This window comes from Astyanax mexicanus, chromosome 5 (assembly GCF_023375975.1).
Source record: "Astyanax mexicanus isolate ESR-SI-001 chromosome 5, AstMex3_surface, whole genome shotgun sequence".
NCBI classification, from domain to species: Eukaryota; Metazoa; Chordata; class Actinopteri; order Characiformes; family Acestrorhamphidae; genus Astyanax; species Astyanax mexicanus.
Genome location: NC_064412.1, coordinates 14570291 through 14592128, shown reverse-complemented (window position 1 = coordinate 14592128; position 21838 = coordinate 14570291). Strand labels below are relative to the sequence as shown.

General features: G+C 36.8%; 1 protein-coding gene across 2 annotated transcripts in view; it reads left to right on the top strand.

Moving 5' to 3' along the window:
- The window catches only part of LOC103043026 (metabotropic glutamate receptor 4), a 225924-nt gene extending 204445 nt beyond the window's left edge, over positions 1–21479 (top strand). For both annotated transcript variants that reach the window (XM_007253293.4, XM_007253294.4), the window contains 4 exons: positions 1650–1795; positions 1960–2895; positions 18045–18294; positions 19997–21479. In XM_007253293.4, the coding sequence (XP_007253355.2) occupies positions 1650–1795; positions 1960–2895; positions 18045–18294; positions 19997–20046 (1382 nt within the window). In that variant the 3' untranslated portion in view covers positions 20047–21479. The remainder of the gene's footprint in view (positions 1–1649; positions 1796–1959; positions 2896–18044; positions 18295–19996) is intronic.
- The last annotated feature ends 359 nt before the right edge of the window (positions 21480–21838 follow it).

The window sequence follows — 21838 nt, the reverse complement described above, 5'->3', positions numbered from 1 at the left end:
AGCTTATTTTATTCACATATAGTATATATCACTGAATATTAATATATGCAGACTATTTTTAAATAAAAAATTCTAACAATTCAAATGAGCACATACTTAAGTAAGCCATTTTATTCCATAAAGTAGTAAACTAGATTACAATTAAAAAGTATTTTGTGACTTATGTATATTATGACTGACTTACAGTAAAATAGAATCATTTGCTTGAAATGTATTGTAGTTTCAAAACATAGAAATACTGTATAATAATTGTATTAAAAAAAATTGTATCCCATTTTCTCCCCAATTTACACAGCCAATTACCCAACCCACTCATTAGGATTTTCCCATCAATAGTTATGCCCCAACATCAGGAGGGTGAAGACTAGCTCATGCTTCCTCCGATACTTTTGAAGTCAGACTCCGCCTCTTTTCCAACTGCTGCTGATGCAGCATTAGCCCAGTAGGAAAGCACAGCAATTCGGTTCTGATACATAAGCTCACAGACGCCTTGTGCTGATGGACATCACCCTATTGGAGTGATGGGGGGGGGGGGGGGGGGGAGAGCGCCATCTACCCACCCAGAGAAAGCAAGACCAATTGTGCTCTTTCAGGGCTCCGGTAGCTGATGGCAAGCTACATGAACAGGATTCGAACCAGCGATCTCCTGATCATAGTAGCAGCGCTTAGCTTGCTGGAAAAACATAGAAATACTTTAAGAAATAGTACAAATATCTATTAAATAGCTAACACAGTTTAATGCAAAGGAATTTGTTTTGTTATTTACATTTATTGCTCTTTTGTGTTTTGTTTCTTACTTTGTAAACTGCTGTGAAAAACAATGACTTGCATTACAAATTAAACAAAAACACACAGTGTTAGACATTTTATAAAGATATTAAGAAAACCTTTTTACACCCAATCCTCTTTTTAAATATGTGATCATCACCTTCCTTTAAGTAGCTGATTACATCCCTTTTAGCAGTACTAACTGCAACCAAAGACATTGAGTCGCTGGTAATTATTGTTTATGTCATGGAGGAATTTAGGCCCCCTCCTTCCTGTAGAACTGCTTCTGCTCAGTGACTATTATGAGCCTTCAAGCATAAACTATATGTTTCGCGTCCTGCCACTGTACATTCGAGGTTATTTGTGCTTTGGATTATATATGGTTTTGTTTCAATGTCTAACTGCTCTTTAGCTCACAAACAGCTGACCTGTCCTGAAGATTTATATATAAGTATAGCTGAATGGTTGATTATATTTGTATGGAAGTATTGACTTTGCTAAACAAAGCTTTTTAAAGAGTACTTGGTTTAATTTGCATCATATTCGTACAATCTAGGTTATTTTACTGCTGTTTTAGCACAACTGCTGTCTTTCAATTTGCTAGATTGCAGTTAAGCCTGTGATCACACTGTTCATTTGTCTTATGATGCCTAACGCAGATGTGTGAAACCGGGTTCCTTCTGGGCCACAGCTCATAGGAGATTAGAGTCTTCCCCTGTCTAATATTCCAAATCCAATTCATGAGGACCTTGCTAATTAGCTTCTGAGTTGAATCAGGTGTGTTTAACGAGGAAGAAGAATAAACTCTGCAGTGCTGTTGCCCACCAGGACTGGAGTCTGACAAATGTGGTCTAATTGTCCCTTTCTGCTCCTATCTCCAGTCACATCTGGCAATCCGGTGCAGTTCAATGAGAATGGAGATGCCCCAGGCCGTTATGATATCTTCCAATACCAGCTCAACCAAACAGCTAACCAAACAGCTGAGTACAAAATTATCGGCAGCTGGACGGACAAGCTCAACCTTAACGTAAGTCAGTTTTGCTTCTGTTTCTGTGCAAGTTTAATTCACTTCAGATGATTAAACACCGGCCTCTAAAGGCCAATTTTCACACTGTCAGAACGTCATTTTGTGCTTTATTTTTGAAGTGTGTTTGCGCGTGATGGATTAAAATTGCTTTAATGATGTTCCAGATGTCGGTGGTGCAGTGGCCAGGTGGCGTTCGTCAGGTGCCCTCCTCCACCTGCAGCCAACCCTGCAAGCCCGGCTGGCGCAAGAAGGTTGTGAAGGGTATCCCCTGCTGCTGGCACTGCGAACGCTGTGATGGCTACCAGTACCAGGCTGATCAATTCACCTGCAAGATGTGCCGCTTCGACATGCGACCCAACAAGAACCACACGGCCTGTCAGCCGATCCCTATCATTCAGCTGGAGTGGAGTTCACCCTGGGTGGTCATATCGGTTCTCATAGCTGTGCTGGGCATTATGGCCACTATGTTTGTGATGGTCACCTTCATGCGCTACAATGACACCCCAATTGTAAAGGCCTCTGGACGGGAGCTAAGTTACGTCCTTTTGACTGGGATTTTCCTCTGCTATGCCACTACATTCCTGATGATTGCCACTCCCAGTGTTACACTCTGTTCATTCCGTCGAATCTTCCTAGGCCTTGGGATGAGTATAAGTTACGCTGCATTGCTGACCAAAACCAATCGTATTTACCGTATTTTTGAGCAGGGAAAGATGTCCGTGAGTGCTCCGAGGTTCATCAGCCCAGCGTCACAGTTGGTGATCACTTTCATCCTGATTTCAGTCCAGCTCCTAGGGGTGTGCATTTGGTTTATCATGGATCCTCCTCAAGCCTTCATTGACTACGAGGACCAACGTATGGCTAACCCACAGCTAGCTCGGGGTGTGCTCAAGTGTGACATCTCAGACTTGTCTCTAATCTGCCTGCTGGGCTACAGCATGCTGCTGATGGTCACATGTACAGTCTACGCCATAAAAACACGCAGGGTGCCAGAAACCTTCAACGAGGCAAAGCCCATCGGCTTCACCATGTACACCACCTGCATCATCTGGCTGGCCTTCATTCCCATCTTCTTTGGCACGTCCCAGTCACTGGATAAGGTAAGACCAACCGGGGAAACATGCTGGAATAACTGCATTTTTTTTTTTTCCTCAGGAAAATGTAACAATAAATATTTAGGCTGCAGGCAAAACGCAACATAATCTGTATCATCAATGATAATTAATCTACTTTTAGCGAGATCTTATTGAACCATACATGACCAGAATTAAGAAAATGCACAATATTCTCTTGACATTCTATCATGTCACTCCAGAATCTGGGAAAGGAGACGTTTCTTTTCTTCTCAACCTAGCACTGTGCCTGCAGGGATGAAAGAGCCTTTTCAGAAGCAAAGAAATTGAGCAGAGCTTTTTCGCAGATGAAATAATTCATTGACAAGCGCTGTTCAAAAATAACAGATGTTAACAGAAGCCAATGACCATGGGAAACCATGCAAAGCGCAATTTCATCCCCAGCCCTTACACGTGCCAATTTCCTTGCTCTGCTCTACTAATTTCAATTAGAAAGCCACAGTCTTACCGTTTCTGAAGTTGAAGATAACAGCTTTCTCTACCTTCTTCATTTGTTTAATTAGCATTGTCCTTAGAAGGATGAAACAAGGTACTAATGCGTTTTTTTAGGCATAATTGTTCATAGGCAGCCATTAAGGCTTACTATATTGCAGTGGCGCTTCAGTAACCGACTGACTGTGACTATAAAAATAATAAATTATTCAGAAGCGTCACTCACACAACACTAAGATACCAAGACTGTTGCTTACTATGTAATGTGTTCAATTCAGCTATTGCAGGTGCACTGTTGCTGACATAGACATTTTCAATAGAAAGTAAGGCTCTGGTAAAGCTAAATCTGAACCTATCTCAGGTTCCCAAAGCTAGCCAGGTGTCAGCTGGAGGGGTATAAAGTCCTCTGAATGTGGGATACATTAAAGTGGTGTTTGTGATCCACAATTAATAATCCAACTTCATTAAAAAAACTACAATTCCACAAGTCCTTCCAACGAATAACCATATAGCAACTATTTCTCAAATGTGCAAGAAAGCAATTAATTTGTTTCATGTTTTAAGTTTTTTAAGTGCCTTCATGAATGAAGAAATATAAGTAAGCACATTTTATTTTATTGTAAAAGAAAAAAAACAGTAAAAAAGAAAAATAACTTATTTCTACCCAACGGAAGAGCTTAGTGATATACAGTCCTGGAAAAAAATTAAGAGACCACTTTAGTTGCTGAATCAGTTTCTCTGATTTTGCTATTTATAGGTATATGTTTAAGTAAAATGAACATTGTTGTTTTATTCTATAAACTACAGACAACATTTCCTCCAAATTCCAAATAAAAATATTATGATTTGCAGAAAATGAGAAATGGCTGAAATAACAAAAAAGACATTAAATAATGCAAAGAAAACAAGTTCATATTCATAAAGTTTTAAGAGTTCAGAAATCAATATTTGGTGGAATAACCCTGGGTTTTAATCACAGTTTTCATGCATCTTGGCATGCTCTCCACCAGTCTTACACACTGCTTTTGTATCGCTTTATGTCACTCCTGGTGCAAAAATTCAAGCAGTTCAGCTTGGTTTGATGGCTTGTGATCATCCATCTTCCTCTTGATTATATTCCAGAGGTTTTCAAATTAGTAAAATCAAGGGGAAAAAATTAAGTGGTCTCTTATTTTTTTCAGAGCTGTATGGCTCAAATGTTGATGATGCGTAGGTAAGGCAAAATAATGCAATTATTAATATTTTTTATTAAAAACTGTGACAGTATAAAAACATACCTTCATAATAGGGGTGGGCAATATGGCCCTAAAATAATATCACGATATTTCATGGTATTTTCGCGATAACGATATTCTTGGCGATATGACACTTAAGCACAAAAATTATTTCAAGAACACACTACTGCATACAATATGATATGGCACACCCCTAACTGAGATATTACAAATTACAAGAATTTGATCGGATTTGTATTAGAAGTCAATGATCCAGAATGTCATGATACTAATAATGCACTCAAATATCTTTATGTATTCAGGAATAAAGTAAAATAAATGATGCTGGACAGATATAATCTGTCTCTTTTAGATATATAATGGGAAATAAGAACAGTGTGATTGATTTTTTTCTCTTACTAAAAACAGGAAAAAAGGAGTACCCTGATGTGATAAATAGGGGAGAGTGGTATGACATGATATTTCAGGGTGTAATATTGTTCATGATATTTAAAAATGTTGGTGATATTATCACGTACGATATGATATGGCACACCCCTACTTCATAACATCATCTGAATAAAAGATTTTTTTTTTTTTTTATCAAATTAGAACAGTGGGATCTAACGGCAGAGCACAACACAGTCTAGTGGTTGGGGTTTAAACACAATACAAGATAAAACAGTCTTTTCATCTAAACTCATAAATAAAACAATATACTATGTTTTCAAAGGTCAATTCTTACAACAATGTTGCCATATGTAGTGTAGAGTTTTGATTTTGAAAGACATATTGGGGTGCACATGTCTGGGCACACAGTTTACCATTTACTAGAACTATCATATGTTTTTATCTGACCGTTCCTGCATCCTCCTCTTTTGATTAAAACAAGCATTTGACTTTGCTTGTCTCCCTTACAGTGTACCAACAAATACATATAATAATGTTAAAACAAAAAAACAGAGGATCATTTGCAAGTTCCAGCCGCAACAAACAACACCTTCTGATGATATTATCATATCAAAACAATGCTTCACAATGGCAAGCTGACAAGCTGGAAAGACGCAGCAAGACAGTGATGACATGTCTTTTTACAGCAATTAAACGCTTCACTTCCTCCTAGCTCTTGATTTACTTTATCTGTCTACCTGTTCACTCGTTTCCCGCTCGCTGCCAGACGCCTTATCAGCACTGAGGCTCCCGCACTCATTTAGCTTGTGTCAAAGCGAATGTGATGAATGTCACTTGAGGCTTTCTGGATAGTTTGAATGAAGGCATCTGGTCTGGTCTCTATAGTTTGTGATCAGCGAGCGAAAGGGAAAGTCAGACCCATGTTTATCTCACCTGCAGAGATGTATGTTAGATAGTCTGGCATTCAGAGCTGGAAGGTCTGAGCTTGACACTGAGGTGCAAGTGCAAGCCGCCCTACTTCCACAGACTGCTATTTGTATGCATCCCTACCTAAGAGAATTGCAGGCTGACAGAGTGGTGCTAAATTGTTCACTTGCCACAGATTTTCCTCCATTGTGTGCTTGACAGAGTAATTATTGTCTCTTTGAGAGTGAGGCCGGCAACTCGTATTTACATACAGGTGTGTTCCAGCACTGAAAGAAGCTTTGAATAACATGGTAGTGTGTCTCTTGACACACATGGCTGAAAGTAGCCATTTTCTCAGCCAGGTTTAAACCAAGTTATGGTCTGTTGTACTGTTCACTTCTTGTCACGCTTCCTGGATAAAAAAAAAACAAAACAGCACATCTGCTTGTCTGGACAGTATGTATCTAATTAGAACCATTTGGGTCATTGAAATAGCCAGATTAGTAACTAGGATGGCACTAGCCAATAGAACAGGCATTAGAAAGAGGCATTTAAAACCCTCGAGCCTTGGACTGTAGATCTGTGGAATTGTGGAATCTAAAACATGATTTTGGGTTAAGTTAAAGTGGTGCTGGTGGCCAAAAACTACTGACTTAATATCAGTAATAGATCTGTAGCTGGATGCAATCAAATACTTACAGCAGTACAAAAGATCATTGAGACCTTTTGAGACTTTTATCATCCATGTACCCTTAGAAAAAGAACACCCAGTGACAGTGATGCAAAGCACCAAACAGCTATTTAAGTATTTAAAGTCCCCTGTGCAGAAGCCTGTTAAATGTGAGTAAGTTAGTAAGTTATCAGCCAGGTCCATGAGGTGCTTTACATCCAAAAAACAAAAGGCAAAAAAGTCACAGCATCATGACACATGACAACATGACATTACAAGTGAAGTCAAAGCAAGCTGACACATGGCAGCAAGCTATGCTTATGATTGTTATTATGTACAGTAAGTCATAAGGTAACATTAGACAGCACAAAGCAACCTAAATTAGTCACAACAGCACACATGCACTGCACATACAACATGTAGACTGCAGCCTTATTAAAGTCCTTTAAAGAGAAATGGTCCAATCCCATTTCTCATTTGCACACCCTACCCCTTGGTTTTGAATGTTACAAGGGAAAGTGGTTAAAATCCTCCCCTAAGAAATGGGCCAACGCTTCAAAAACCTGATATAACATCAAAGAATTAAATGGTTAAAGAACACTGCTTCATTAGCTGATACTAGTGATGCACTTTATTTAAATTTAGAGCATTATACTTCTTTAATAAAACATTTATTTATTATCTTCCTGAAATTTGAATATTCTTATTACACCTTAAATAATGCAGCAGCCTTAGATGCTATAATGTAACTGCTGTACCATTTTAAGGTGGAACAGGAAATGTAATTAACTAGCAATCTAGCGTTGCGTACTACTAGCATTTTTGTTTTTACGAATGTTATAAAGAAAAGGGTCATAATACATGAAAACTGCATTGAACTAGGAACTAAGATAACAATAGGCATCATAATTTTACTAAAAATATAATGTTGTATGGGTTTCTTTAGTTGTTTGCTCAGCCATCTAGCTGGTGTTTACCCATTACCCTCTGTTTGGGTAGGGCTAAGTGATAGGGGCAAGTGGTGAAAGGGGATTGAGCCTTAATGTGCTGCTGCTGCTGTAACTGGTAATGTCATAGCAGTCTAATAATGCAGCTTGAATCCTGATCACTTTTGTTAATTCCCTAAAGGAAACTAGATCATAATCTGATCTGACAAATCTGACACATGTCGTGTCGTTTTGGCTTGGAATGAAAATAAGTCTCTTTAGAGAATCGCAGAGTTTAATTTAGCACCACTTTTTCACACACTGAATACTTAAATCACCTACTGAACCTTCCGGTTATGTGATTGACAAAGTTGGCGTCTAATTTTAGTTTCCTGAATTGGAAGAGAAAGTGGAGCAGTCTGTATTCACTGAGCCGTTTGGGACAGAGTCTCTGAGGACTAAGCCCGGTTCAGTCTCGTGTTCCTGTTTCAGTTTCAGAGTCTCTCATTAGACTGCAGACGTGGCGTCTGCACATACTTCGCCTCAGGCTGAGATACTGATATGAGAAACACATTGTACTCTATTGTGTTGTGCACTCTGCACTGTGTAGAATTCTGGATTGTTGGAGATTATTGAAATTATTAAAGTACTGACTCCTGATCTCTATTTACTAGTTATCAAAAACCCTTTTTAATACTTGGAATAAAAGTCTCTATGTCTCTCAAACAGTTTTCACACAGATGTGCAAATGTACACCTACAGCTAATCTAGCTCCTGTAGAAGAGCGCTGCCAATAAAATGGAACTCTTTACTCTCTGGAGCAGATAAACATGAACCTATTGGCACTATGCCTAATGCTAGGCTAAAGGAGCATTGAGCTGTGGAGCAGTGGAGTTGTGTTCTTTGGAATGCTGATGTTTTTATGCAGACATACTGACCTGGGCTGTCAAATCTCACGCTTTGGCCATGAGTCTCACACAATGGGCTCTAATCTCACGCCACTCTTGCCATTTCTAATGCATTTTTAACAGCCCCCTGTTCCCCTCCCCAAAAAAAACATCCTCCAGTTGAATTTATAACTATGGATAAAGTTTCCTACAGCAGCCACATTGGACTTGCCTGATTAAACACATTCTGGACCTTTTGAAGGTGTTAAGGAAAGGAGAGCAGCCAGTCAGCTGCATGTTAGACAGATATGCTAGCATTATCAGCACACATCCTCAGGCAGCTGCCAGCCATGTGTTAACTTCAACCCCAAATGAGATGATGGCCTGCAACACAATACACAAATAAATGTTACGTTGCTATTTCAGGTGTTGTGCTGTCCATTTGTTCTGCAAACAGCCTAGCAACAGAACAGGATCATTGTTGTTGCATTAATGCTCCAGCAGAGAGATGTACTGACATAAACCTCCATACCATGACAGACACTGGCTTCAGAACTTGTTACTGATAACAGTCTGGATGGTCTTTTTGTCTTCGGTGCAGAGTGCATAATATAAAAGAATATACTGATATCAGTACTGAGTACTGATTTATATGACCACAGTACATGTTCCTACTGGGTAATTGTAAATCCTAGACACCAGATGTCAATGACTCTTCTAGACATAGTGAACATAAGAGTTGTAAAGTAGTAGTAGTGAATATAGTAACTCTGTATTATATAGCATGATGTTGATAAAGGTTAGTAAAGTGATCTCTTGTTCATGTGGTTTTATCAGCTATTGTTAAATGATGGCTCTTGGTGCAGTACAGTCTGAGGGATCCATGGGAGACCATGGGTTTTTAATTAGGCTTCCAACCCTTTCCCGTTTCTTTACTGATTACTCAAAGATCTCCTTACACTAAACTCCACTTTTTTTGTATATACATGTTGCATATGAAACTGTTCCTTAGCCTCCATTGTCTGCAGTAGATAAGAAAAGAAAATACTCAGAAAAACGAGTCGATCAGGAAAAGCACCATGTCTATGTCAACTTGTGAGTTTATGGCCTCGCCCACCTTGACTTGGGACCGCCCATAGTCAGAGCTGAATCCGGGCTGCAGCAAAATCTGTATCTCTGAAAACATTTTGTCCTTTGAGTTTTAGAGCTGTAAATTTGACTGTGAAGGCAGGCAGGTAGGCATTCTCTGCTGCAGTGCTGTTAGCCAGTCAGAGACGATATGTTTGCATTCATGAATATTCATGAGCAAGAGCCGAAATCCTATCTTTCTTTAGAGACCTCTAATCCAGTTATCTAAAACAGGGCTTAATAGAAACACTGGATCACTTGAATGAAAAAACAAGGGAATGAGACATTTAAATTGATTTTATGCACCACATATATGAGACATACGCAAATTCTTTCCAATCTTTCTTTAATAAGCATTGTTTTAAAACATTTTAATAATTTTATCATGATCTGGAACCCTTTTTTGCTTCTCAAAAATGTATTATTTGTAGATGCTGCTTTTGAAACAAAATACAAATACAACCACCTATTTACATCACCTATCATATCATTATCTTGATCATTATTTTATTCCAATATTGCCCTCATCCCAACTTTTTTGGATTGTGCTCCAGGTCTAAAATGCAGAAATTTATGTATATTAAATTAAATTAAATGTAGCATATACAACATGAACTATTTTGAGTTTGTACTGTCTTCAAAGAAATAAAAGTCAAAGTAAATGTAGGACACCAAGCATTTGCATTTTCCATACTGTCCTAGTCTTTTACAGTTTGGGGTTGTATCTGCAGTGGTAACACCAGCATCTCCTCATCTTTAAATGACCTGTTTACTGTTCCAGGCAGTAAAGCTCCCAAAGGACCCAATACCTGAGTGACAAAGCACAGTTAGAATGTTAATGAACCACTGCTGTTCTACCTGCAGTTTGTTTGTAAAGTAAACAGCATGCATTTGTATGCATTAACTAAGTTGTTATAAGTGTTCTATTTAATGTCTTAATCTGTAGAAGTTTGTAGTGTTTAGGAGCTTCAGTTCCTCACTGAGATTTTTTTTCTTCTCATGAGCACAGTCTTTCTCTCCATGCTTATGCTGGAAATCCTTTCACTGACAGTGAGCACCATAGATCTCAGCAGTGGGTCACAAATAGGTGGGAAGTTAGATTGTTTGGCAATTAAATCCCTTTTCTTCTCACTCAGTGAAACTAATTCATTGATACAGCTTTTTTCTACTCTCTCTGCGTGCAGTCAGAACTCAGAGTCAGATCCACTTACCTACACATGAGGAAGAATCTGCAAGAACCGATAGCAAGCATTTCTCACTACAATGTAAAATGGTAGTTTCTATGATTTTAATAAATGAGAAAACTTTACCTGGTTACCAACAAAATGCATTTCTTAATCAGTGTTTTAAAACTCCAGTCAAATACAAGGCAAAAATGATTTTAATTATTGTTTGAGTTAAGATAACTTTCAACAATTAAGCAGTAAAAAAGTGGTGTGCCATATTGTATCATACGCAGTAATATCGCCAACATTTTTGATTATCGTGAACGATAATATACCCTGAAATATTGTGCCGTATCACCCACCACTAATTATCACATCATACTAGGTACTAGTTTTTAGCTGATTTTAGCAAAAGGAAAATGAACACTGTTCTCATTGTCTGTTATATATCTACTAGAAACAGACTATATCTGTCTAGTATCATTCTTTTTTTTACTTTAATCCTGGATATATGGAGATATTTAGAGTCCATTATTAGTATCATGACATTCTGGATCAATGACTTCTGTAACAAATCTGATAAAATTCTTGAATTTTTAATATCTTAGTTAAGGGTGTGCCATAGCATATCATATGCAATAAAAAAAATGTAATTTTTATTTTGTTACAGTAGTGTATTCTTGAAATATTTTTTTTTATTCAATGATTTGTCATATCGCCAAGAGTATCGTTATCATGAAAATACCATGAAATATTGTGATATTATTTTAGGGCCATATCGCCCACCCCTACTGAGCATGCTCAGTAGCGTCATTCTTTTGCCACTGCAAACATGACTGGCAGCCATATTGTGAAAGCTGAGTAAAAACAGAAAACAGAATAATTCATTTAATAAAATCCTGTATTGTGAACTTAGTAGTTTTAATTAAATATCCTCCTGTCACTGACATTCACCATCACTGTGTAGTCATTTCCCCAGGCTACCTTCTGTATATCTTATGTAATGGTTGACTGCTTGGCCTCCAGGTTGAAGGCTGCTGAGAGTGGCTTTACATTGACTAAAGGCCTCAGTGTTACCCCCATTACTAATCCAAACTTATTAAATGAAAGTCTATAAGGTGAACTGGCCCTGATTTACATTAATAAATAAAAGCAAATACTCTGTGAATTTGAGAAATAGTCACTTACACAGTACATTTCACTTGAAATGATTTAGTTGTTTGCTTAAAGTAGGTTTTCTTTGTTTTTGCCTTTTCTTGTGCAATAGCTTCATCAAAAGTGCCAAATAATGCATCTATGCAATAATAGATATTTTTTAGATGTAGAATTAGTGACTATGTGACTTTTTGTTGGGGCAAAAAAATCCTAGATGCTATAGCAGCCTTGGTGGAAAAAAACAGTGATAAGCTCTGCTTTTATTGGCAAGTTTACAACACCACGATGGCTCACAGGGGCCACATAGCCTAGCCTAGCCTTGCCTATTCTAGCCTTTTATCACCTTTATAGCTTTTAACACTGTAACAAAAACACTGTAATTACTTTTTGTACTTATTCCAAGTTGTGTTACTGTCCCCTCAAGTGTTCTCTCAGTGCCTTCCGGTGAGAATTTAATTATTCAGCAGTAGCTTGGTAAATATATTATTTTATACTTTATATTACATTCTAGGGCATATTTACAAGAAACAGACTTTAAACAGACAAAAACAAAATAAGCCCCATTTCCAAACTGATGTTTCCACCCAGGGGCGCTGAGTTTATTCCATATATTTACTCTGTAAATATGCTGGGATTTCCTAATAGAGATGGAACATACAGCTCTCTCCTCTCTCTCTCTGTCATCTCACCAACTTTGCAGGTTTTTGAATATTGAATATAATCTGAATCTGTTGATAGTTGAATGAGTAACAGTGCCTACATTAGCAAATCACAAGAAACAAGAATCTGAGAACTTTGCAGCAAAACACATTTGCAAGAGTGTGTTTTTGGCCCTCGTTAGAATGGAAATTAATAGAGACATGCACAAGCAATGTGTGTTGAGAAATTTTTAAGGTAAAAACTCTATTCTAGCCAACAGTTTGACCAGTTTTGATTAAATTTCCAAGTCAAGCAAGGTTTTTTCATTAGTCTATGGAATTTATTCATCATTCAAAATAAATAAATGGTATATTAAGTGAGATAGTTTTGCAATTAAACACATCATGACTGGGGCTCCCATAAGAAATCTGAAACCAAGCTTTGTTTTTTAAAACAGATCCAAGGATATCAACAAATTTTTACAAAAAAGGAAATGCTTGTTGCTGTTTACTGTTTGTTTACCTGCATCTAATGTTCTACTCTTTTTGTAAAGATAAATAGTTGAACTATTCTGTGCATGTACCTAAAAGTACAGTATATAATTGCAATAGATGTGGTGGTTGTGATTGGGATGGGCAATATGGCCCTAAAATAATATCACGATATTTAATTGTCGTAATAACTATACTATTGCCGATATGACAAATCACTAAATAAAATAAAAATCAAGAATACACTACTGCAACAAAATGTAAATTAAATGTTATTATTGAATACAATGTGATATGGCTCACCCCTAACTGAGATATTAAAAAATACAAGAATTTTATTAGATTTGTAATAGAAATCAATTATCCAAAATGTCATGAAACCATATATTCAGGATTAAAGTAAAATAAATGGCACTGGACAGATATAATCTCTTTCTAGTAGATATATAATGGGAAATGACATCAGTGTAAACTTCTCTTTTGCTAAAAACAGCAAAAAAGTTTTGCTCTGATGTGATATTTAGGGGTCGGTGATATGGACGATATTTTAGGGTATAATATAGTTTATGATATTCAAAAATGTTTCCGATATAATCACGTACAACAATATGGCACACCCCTAGTTGTGATATGAAATTTTCTTTGTCATTACTGTTCATTTTTAGAAAAAAAACTTTTTAGGAAAATCTGCCAATCACTGTTAGCATTGCCTTTTACATCTGAACTGAAAGTGTATTGTATTGTGGTGAAAAATAACATAAATTAACACAGATTGTATTTAACACACCCGTGTAAGCCAGCACATGATTGCTGAACTGGAGTTGTCGAGTTTTGTGGATGATAAAAATAAGCCACAGCAGTAGCTGTACTGAAGAGCACAGAGCGTTTTCTCCTTACTGAGCATGTCTCTATTTCTTGTGAAGGCTGCTACTCTCCTCACGCCTACTCAAGATGATTTTCTCCCACCCAAAAACAATTTGTGTAGGAGTAAAAAGTTTCAGGTCAAACTACAAGTACTGAGTTACATATAGATCCCCAGTGAGTTTCTCACTGCTACAGAATCAATCAGCAACGGTGCTCTGCTTCTCGTTATCAGATACTTTCAGATACTGCTTTAATAATGAAATTCTAGAGTCTGAAAGATTTAGTCTACGCTAAATCTAAAAAATTAGTAGAGGAATGCCTGTTAAATCATACTTAAATAATGGAAAAGGTGTGGAAACTATCTAATTAACTGCGGTGATATACTTTCAGTAGAAATGCTATATTCATTTGGTTCATTTTTACATGAGTATCATTGAGATAATGAGTTAATTAGACCTTCAAAGTAATTAGTATATAAGTAAGATTTATTCATAAAGGTCCCTTTAAACAGCCTGCAAAATATGTGAGCTAAATAGAAACATATCAGGTTAAAAAAAAAGAAGAAAAAAATGCTAAAACTCTACTAAACCAAAAAGGCAGCTGATGGCAAGCAAAATGATCAAATTTTAGTGCCTCAGTGCCACTATTTAAAACTGGTTAAAACATTGGTAGAGTGGAAGCCAATAAACACATTAAGGGGCCTATTTTAGTTATCTATGGATGAGCCGTCAACCAGCTTGATAAAGGGCGTGTCAGTGTGTCTTTGCTATTGTAATGACAGGAAAAGTACACCTTGTGCTGCTCGATACGCACAAAAGGCATGTACTAATGATCTTAATTAATCTAGGCTGTGTTTTTCGGGGTGTAATGTGAAATAAACAAATCAGAGTGTCTCTTGCCTTTATGGCATTGGGGGGGATTGGTATTTTAACGGCGCAGTGCTTTTCGCTTCTCAGCCGAGGAAACTGACCTGATCGTTCACGTTGTGAAGGTGCACGAGCAGCTCGTTCATGGGGCCAACATTGTTATTTTATTTAGTTTTCGTTTTATTGTTGATGTAAAATTTAAATATGCGCACTGCTGCGAGTTCCTGTGTGTATGTAATGAGCTGGGGTGTACGCGAGTGTATGTGGCGCACCTGCGTTGTCAAGATAGGAATAAACATTGGATTCAGTCAGTGTTTTCCGTTACAAAGATAGCAACTTTAGCAAGGTAGCAAATTTAGCTGAACATCCCTCACTTCCAGCCACCACACTCATCTAGAGCTTAGATAGGGCCCAAAAAATCCAGCCCGACCCGGCCCAAGCCTGTGCATGTTCTGCCCGAGCCCGCTCCGCCCTGCCCCATACACTGTCATTTTGAGCCCGAATTATTATTATTTTTTTTTTTTAAGTTAGTAGAGCACTAAAACTGAGCTTTTTAAATAATTTTTGGGCTGTTTAAATGAGCGAAATCCTTTCAAAAGGCACTTAATTAACATTGGAACACTGAAGAAGCATAGACCTATTATTTAAGAAAAAATGTTTATTAAGAACCGATCTCCTCTTCTCTAATATAATTTGTACAGTGCTCGCTGCAGTTCCAGAGCTGCATGATTTTAACATTCTAACTTGTACAGCTTTTTTTTAAACACAGTTTGATTTGTTACATAAAATTAAAATAGCATTAAAAAACAGAGCCCGAGAAAGTGGTGGGAATTTTCGGGTCTGCTCGGGTTCAAGCAGAGAATCTAAGCCCGATGCTAATCTGCATAGACATATTTGTAAGTTCCGTGGCTATTTAAGACATCTATGTTGTACTTTTGTATTCTTATCCTCTGTACATTTATATTCATTGTGTGTGTTTTTTTTTTACATTAACAGCTATTTCTGTATTCTTTCCAGTTCACTTCCTTCCCCCAAAAGAGGAGTAAAAAAGTACCCCTATTTTTCTTTCTGTAATGATACTGAAGGGATTCAGCACTTGCTCTAGGAAACAAATTTAAAAAGCATTATTTGAAATGTAATGGATGCTGTGTTTGCCTTTTCTATCTATTCGGTCTAAAATTTATCATTAAAAACCAGTGAATATTTAAAAAAAAAAGTCTGTCCTCTGTCATTACACTGTAATCTGTATTTCTTCACGTGGCAGAGACAATATATGACTGCAGGGGCGGCTGTGGGGTTGGGGAAGTACAGGTTATTCATGACCCCCTGCAGATATGCCATATATGTGCAGTAATTGAGCCCCTGAACACGGCTAAATTATGGCTTTTCTTGGCAGGCTTTTCACTGTGCAGAATCATGAGCATTGACGAGCAGAACGCAGAGCCAGTCCTGATCTATTTACTGAAGACATTCCTATTATTAGCAATGCTCAAGAAAGTATATTTCATGCGTTAAATAAAATCTCATTCCCATGTCTAAATCATGAAACATATATAAACTGTATTTAGACATAAACACACATATAATAATAGAGCACAGAACGTATGTTTGTATGTAATCTTTACTATAGAGCAATGTTAAGAAGACTACCCGACACCTTCATGAAAAATTATATGAACATACATCTCTGGAAAAAAATTGAAGATCACTTCACAGTTGTGAATCAGTTTCTCTGATTTTGCTATTTATAGGTATATGTTTGAGTAAAATGAACATTGTTGTTTTATTCTATAAACTACGGACAACATTTCTCCCAAATTCCAAATAAAATCATTATTATTTAGAGCATTTATTTGCAAAAAAATTAGAAATGGCTGAAATAACAAAAACGATGCAGAGCTTTCAGACCTCAAATAATACAAAGAAAACAAGTTCATATTCATAACGTTTTAAGAGTTCAGAAATCAATATTTGGTCAAAAATAACACTGGTTTTAATCACAGTTTTCATGCATCTTGGCATGTTCTCCTCCACCAGTCTTACACACTGCTTTTGGATTACTTGCAAGCAGTTCAGCTTGGTGTGATGGCTTGTGATCATCCATCTTCCTATTGATTATATTCCAGAGGTTTTTAATTTGGTAAAAAGTGGTCTCTTATTTTTTTCCAGAGCTGTACATACACATTTATTAATACTTATTCCAAAAGCCTCAACTGACATAAAGACTGCTTATGGTACCTCTGATGTCATGTTTACATAACCTAGATTTTTGGTGTTGTGACTTTTCCTGGGGTAAAATGTTTGTAGCTTTTTTTTCTTAGTTTTGTATGTCAGGGTTACATAATAATGATGATGTAAAACAGCTACCAGCTAAATGAGGCAACTGGTAAAACTGAGCAAAAAGTGAAAACTTCAAGGAGATTACATCAAAAACTTAAAAAACCCTGAACTAAAACAGCTGTATAGAATGACATTATGAGGCTTTCTAATTTTACTTCAGTTTAACCACACAAGTGGTAAAACAGTTATGCTAACTGCTGTTGGATAGTTAAAAAATATCAGTACTATTATAAGTTTACTATTTAAATATTAAGTAGTTTCAGGCAACATGAAAAATAAAAATATTTGTGTGATTAAAAGTGATTAAAAGAACTAATTCAATTAAGTCAGAATCCTAAACAACTGCCTGGTCATGTGTCATACTCCTACCAATCACTACAGATTTTACCTGTTAGTCTTATTGAGATTTCTACATGCTTCAGTCTGTGTTAAAATATTACCAATCTTACCTGCTCGCATTACACAGTATTTATAGCTGCAACTGTTTTGCTTTTTGTCTTTTGTGTGTGAATCTGTGACACATTATTTAGTTAATAATTTAGTTACTTAGTTTATTTCAAAAGCATTTAAAAAGACTAAATTCCTTCAGTATAGATAGAGTGCATTTTAGCACAAGAGCAAAAACATGTGTCTGACATTTCATTTTGTTTGTTGTTTCCAAACTATTTAATCTTATTTAGCAACGTATTATTGTTTATAAAAATACTATTTGCATTTATATCAGTAGCAATTTCAGCAGATATCATTTTTAGTTTGTGAGCTCAAACTCATATTTATATGTTCATGTGGTTGAAGATGCAGCTGTGTAACTCGATTATGGCTACCTGAACTTGTAGAACTGATGCAGTGAAATTTATGCACATTAATAACAGTGTATTAAATCTCAATGTTATGCCTTCCAGACAGTACAATATATAAATGGCATATTTATAGTTTTCATTTAAGATATAAAACTTTTAAATAAAATTTCGCAATATGATTTGTTAATTTTCTGTCCTCTTGTCTTTTTCTTATCTGGCAGATGTACATCCAGACGACCACTCTTACCCTGTCGGTCAGTCTGAGTGCTTCTGTGTCTCTGGGTCTGCTCTATATGCCGAAAGTCTACGTAGTGCTCCTCCACCCTGAGCAGAATGTGGCCAAGAGAAGCACTCGCAGCTTGAAGGCGGTGGTTACCGCCGCAACCATGTCCAACAAGTTCAACCCCAAGGGCAGTCTGAGGCCCAATGGAGAGGCTAAGACTGAGCTGTGTGAGAACCTGGAAACACAAGGTGAGGAAGATGATCCAGACATTCTGGGACAGTTTTTTTATTAATCAAATCAGTAAAAACATTAGTAAATGAGCAAACAAACAACCTTAAGTAGCTTCTAAGCAACTAAAGGCATTTCTCACATTGGCTAAAGTTAAAGGTAAAGGAAACCATTAGAAGAACAATGAACAACAATGGTTCACATATCAGGACTGCAAGGAGAAAGCTGCTGCTCTTAAAAACGTATCCAATCTGTAAAACATGGTGATGGTAGTATCATGGTTGTGCCTGTTTTGCTGCATTATGGAACAGTGAATTCTAAAAGAAAATGTGAGAAAATCCATACGTTAGCTAAAAAAAAGATTAAATAATTACCTTAAGCACACAAGTCAGTCATTCTACCAATTATTAAAATAATAAAATAAAATTAATGTTTTTAAATGGCCAAGTAAAAATCCTGAGCTTAACAGCATAACAGACTGAAGCTGTTTTTAAATAACTGGCCAAAATTTCTACAAGCTAGCTAATAGGTAACAGGACTAAACACTAGTTGGCATCACATCAGATACTGGAAGCTTTATAAAGGTTCACATATTTTTGTAATATTAACATTAAAATATAAAAGTATAATATTTTGTCTCATTTGCTTGATTTGGTTCTCATCATTAACTTCTGTGGAAATCTGATGTTTCAGGTCAGGTTTATACAGAAATATACTGTAGAACTGATTGGGAAGTATTTGACAATGGAGCGCTGAGCCCTTGCTGGGGACTAAACTTATGATCTGCTTAAACTTGATGAGCTCGTAAAAATGAAATTAATTCATAAAAGAAGAAAAATATATATAATAAATATATAACCAGTTAATTAATCATTCAGAATGGATTGGCCTGATATTTTTTATAGTGTGGAAGTTTTTATAGTGTTTTGTAATTGAATAGGTTTGTCTTAATTCTGGTTCAAGAGATCAATTTACACTTTTCAATATAGTGCTTTCCAACTCCAGTTCAACCGAGGAAACATAAAAGGGCACAATCCTTCAATCAGCACGTTCAATATTGTTGGCAGTTGATGGTGGGTTTAATAGGCACAAGTGGCCTAAAGTATTAACAGATTAAAACACATTGACAGCTTCTTTAAAATCCTTTAAAAAATACCACCAGTTTAAAAAGCAATAAGATGTTTTATGAAGCCCTAGTTCAACATGGGGGATCTGAAAAGCTTCAGTGCTCTGCAGTACTTCTTTTATGTTTTGTATTATGCAGTAGGCAGAATTAGGTCACTGCAAAAAATAAGGTTAACATTAATTCATAGCACCGACTGTAGGTGAGTTTAGTTAATATTTTGACCGGTTGTATGTTATATGGAGATAAACTGGTTAACTTGCAGTTAGCATGTAGTCCCTTACTGGTCTCCACTTCCAGTACTAGATTATCAATAATACAGGGCTGAATGTAGAAGGCCTTTGTACAACAGTAATGAATAGAAGAAGAACGGACTGACTCAGCAGAAATAACGTGGGTGATTATGCAAACAAACGGCTCCAACTTGCATCTGCAGTGGGAGCCGTTGTCCGTGGAGATACAGCCACCACAGGCTTTGGGTTTTAGAGAATAACAGGCTTTTAGCTTTACTGTTCGTCACATAAAAAGCTGCTGCTTACCACACGGAGGGATTTGAATCTTCTTGTATAATAAAAGATATGTTGTCTTATTTTTTCCAGGACTGAGCCCCAAACAGACCTACATCAGCTACAGCAACCACGCAGCCTAACAAAAAAAAACCTTAAAAAAAAGAGAGAAGCATGACATCGGGAAGACAGTGCAAAATGGTTGACCACTCTTATGCATTTCCAATGGAGGAGATATATGGGAGAAAAAAAACAGAAGGAAACTTGAGCCCAGAAATATTTGAATGGAACAAAAGCCAGGGGAAGATCCTAAGGGGACATGTTAATAGGCTCAGACTATTATAAACATTGCTCAGAGCTTTATTTGGTTATTGCAGAAGTGCAAAAGGATCTTTCCACTGATTATCTCAACGAACCCCAGAGGATCTGCCCAACCATAAAAGCACAAGATGCGAATCCCAGTCACTGCTATGGACATAAGGGTATACACAAAACAGAGTTTTGGAACAAACGAGAAACAAACCAACACGCCCAGAATGAACTTCCTGGAGGAAAGGGACCTCTAACCCCCAAAAATGTTATGAACAGTGGTGCATGTGTTAACCTGAGAATGTAAAAGTAAACCTGTATGCAATGCTTCTTTGTTCTAACTAATATCTGAACAACTACATGTCCTCTTGCATATTCTGACTAGGGACAATAACAAGAATGTGATATGGTGGATATGCAGTGTTCTGAAATGCTCTACGGACAGTTTGTAGTGTTAAACACATTAATCACTCCAAGCACCCTTTTAAGTCTGCCTCTTCATTTCCAGCATTTCAACAGTTCAGGCTTGGTCAGACACATGTTAAAGACACACAGACACACCTTCTCTGTTTTGGATGTAAAAAGTAAAACTTTAAAGTACGGTATGTCATGTTATCCCTTGATTTAAGGCAGCAAAAAGAAAATAATATATTGATTTACACTTGGATTGATTGGATTGTAATGGACACCCAAACCTCGCAGCCAGTCATTTGATATTTTTTGCTTGTCTGTTTTATATGGTCTTGTTAAAAATAAAATGGGTCTACAACAGGTCTGGGCTTGTGCCATGGTAAAACACCATAACATTGTACTGCCATTAGTTTCATGTTTGATGATGGGAACTGAAATACTAATAAATGTATTTTTTTAGGTAATGCAGAATTGGAGTGATGCAGTTTTCTTTGGAGAACCCCCCCTGGATCCAAAGGCAAATGTGGTGAAATGATAAAAAAGTCAAAAAGTTAAAGATTAACGTTAAAGTTTAAATATGTAAAGTAATCAGTAATGGTCAATAAATGATCATTCTCAGGAGGAAGTAATGTTATTTTTTACATTTAAGCAAAGAAACTGCTCTAAATAAAAATGCTGAGTATACAAATATCCTTCAAACTAATGAAATAATTTTTTTAATATATCACTATACTGTGATTGTGTGCGAGTGTGTGTGTGTGTGTGTGTGTGCGTGCTTATGTATGGACAGGTTTGACCATTTCATTCTAAACCTGTATAAATGTGTATAAAGTAAAATAAACTGCCTTTGACCTCTCTTTGTGCTATTATTGGGGGCTGCCATTTTTCACTGGATCTGGGCCATGGGGGTCACCTCACTTCTATGTAGGTCATGAGTCCAGTTACTCAAATGGTTGTTCCAAATCAATGGCCTTTTCAGCACCAAAAACAGTAACCAAATTCAGCCAAAAAAACACAAGATGATACACCAAAATAACTCAGTTATATAATAGATACATAAAACTACACTAACAATGAACTACACTACAAAAAAAATAGTTTTTGAGGTTTTGCCTCAGGGCCCACACCTATACATAAATTGTGAGGTGTTATCTTTTGAGTGAAGTTAATCACTGGCCAGTGTGCTCATGGCAAGACACAGATGCAGATGGATGG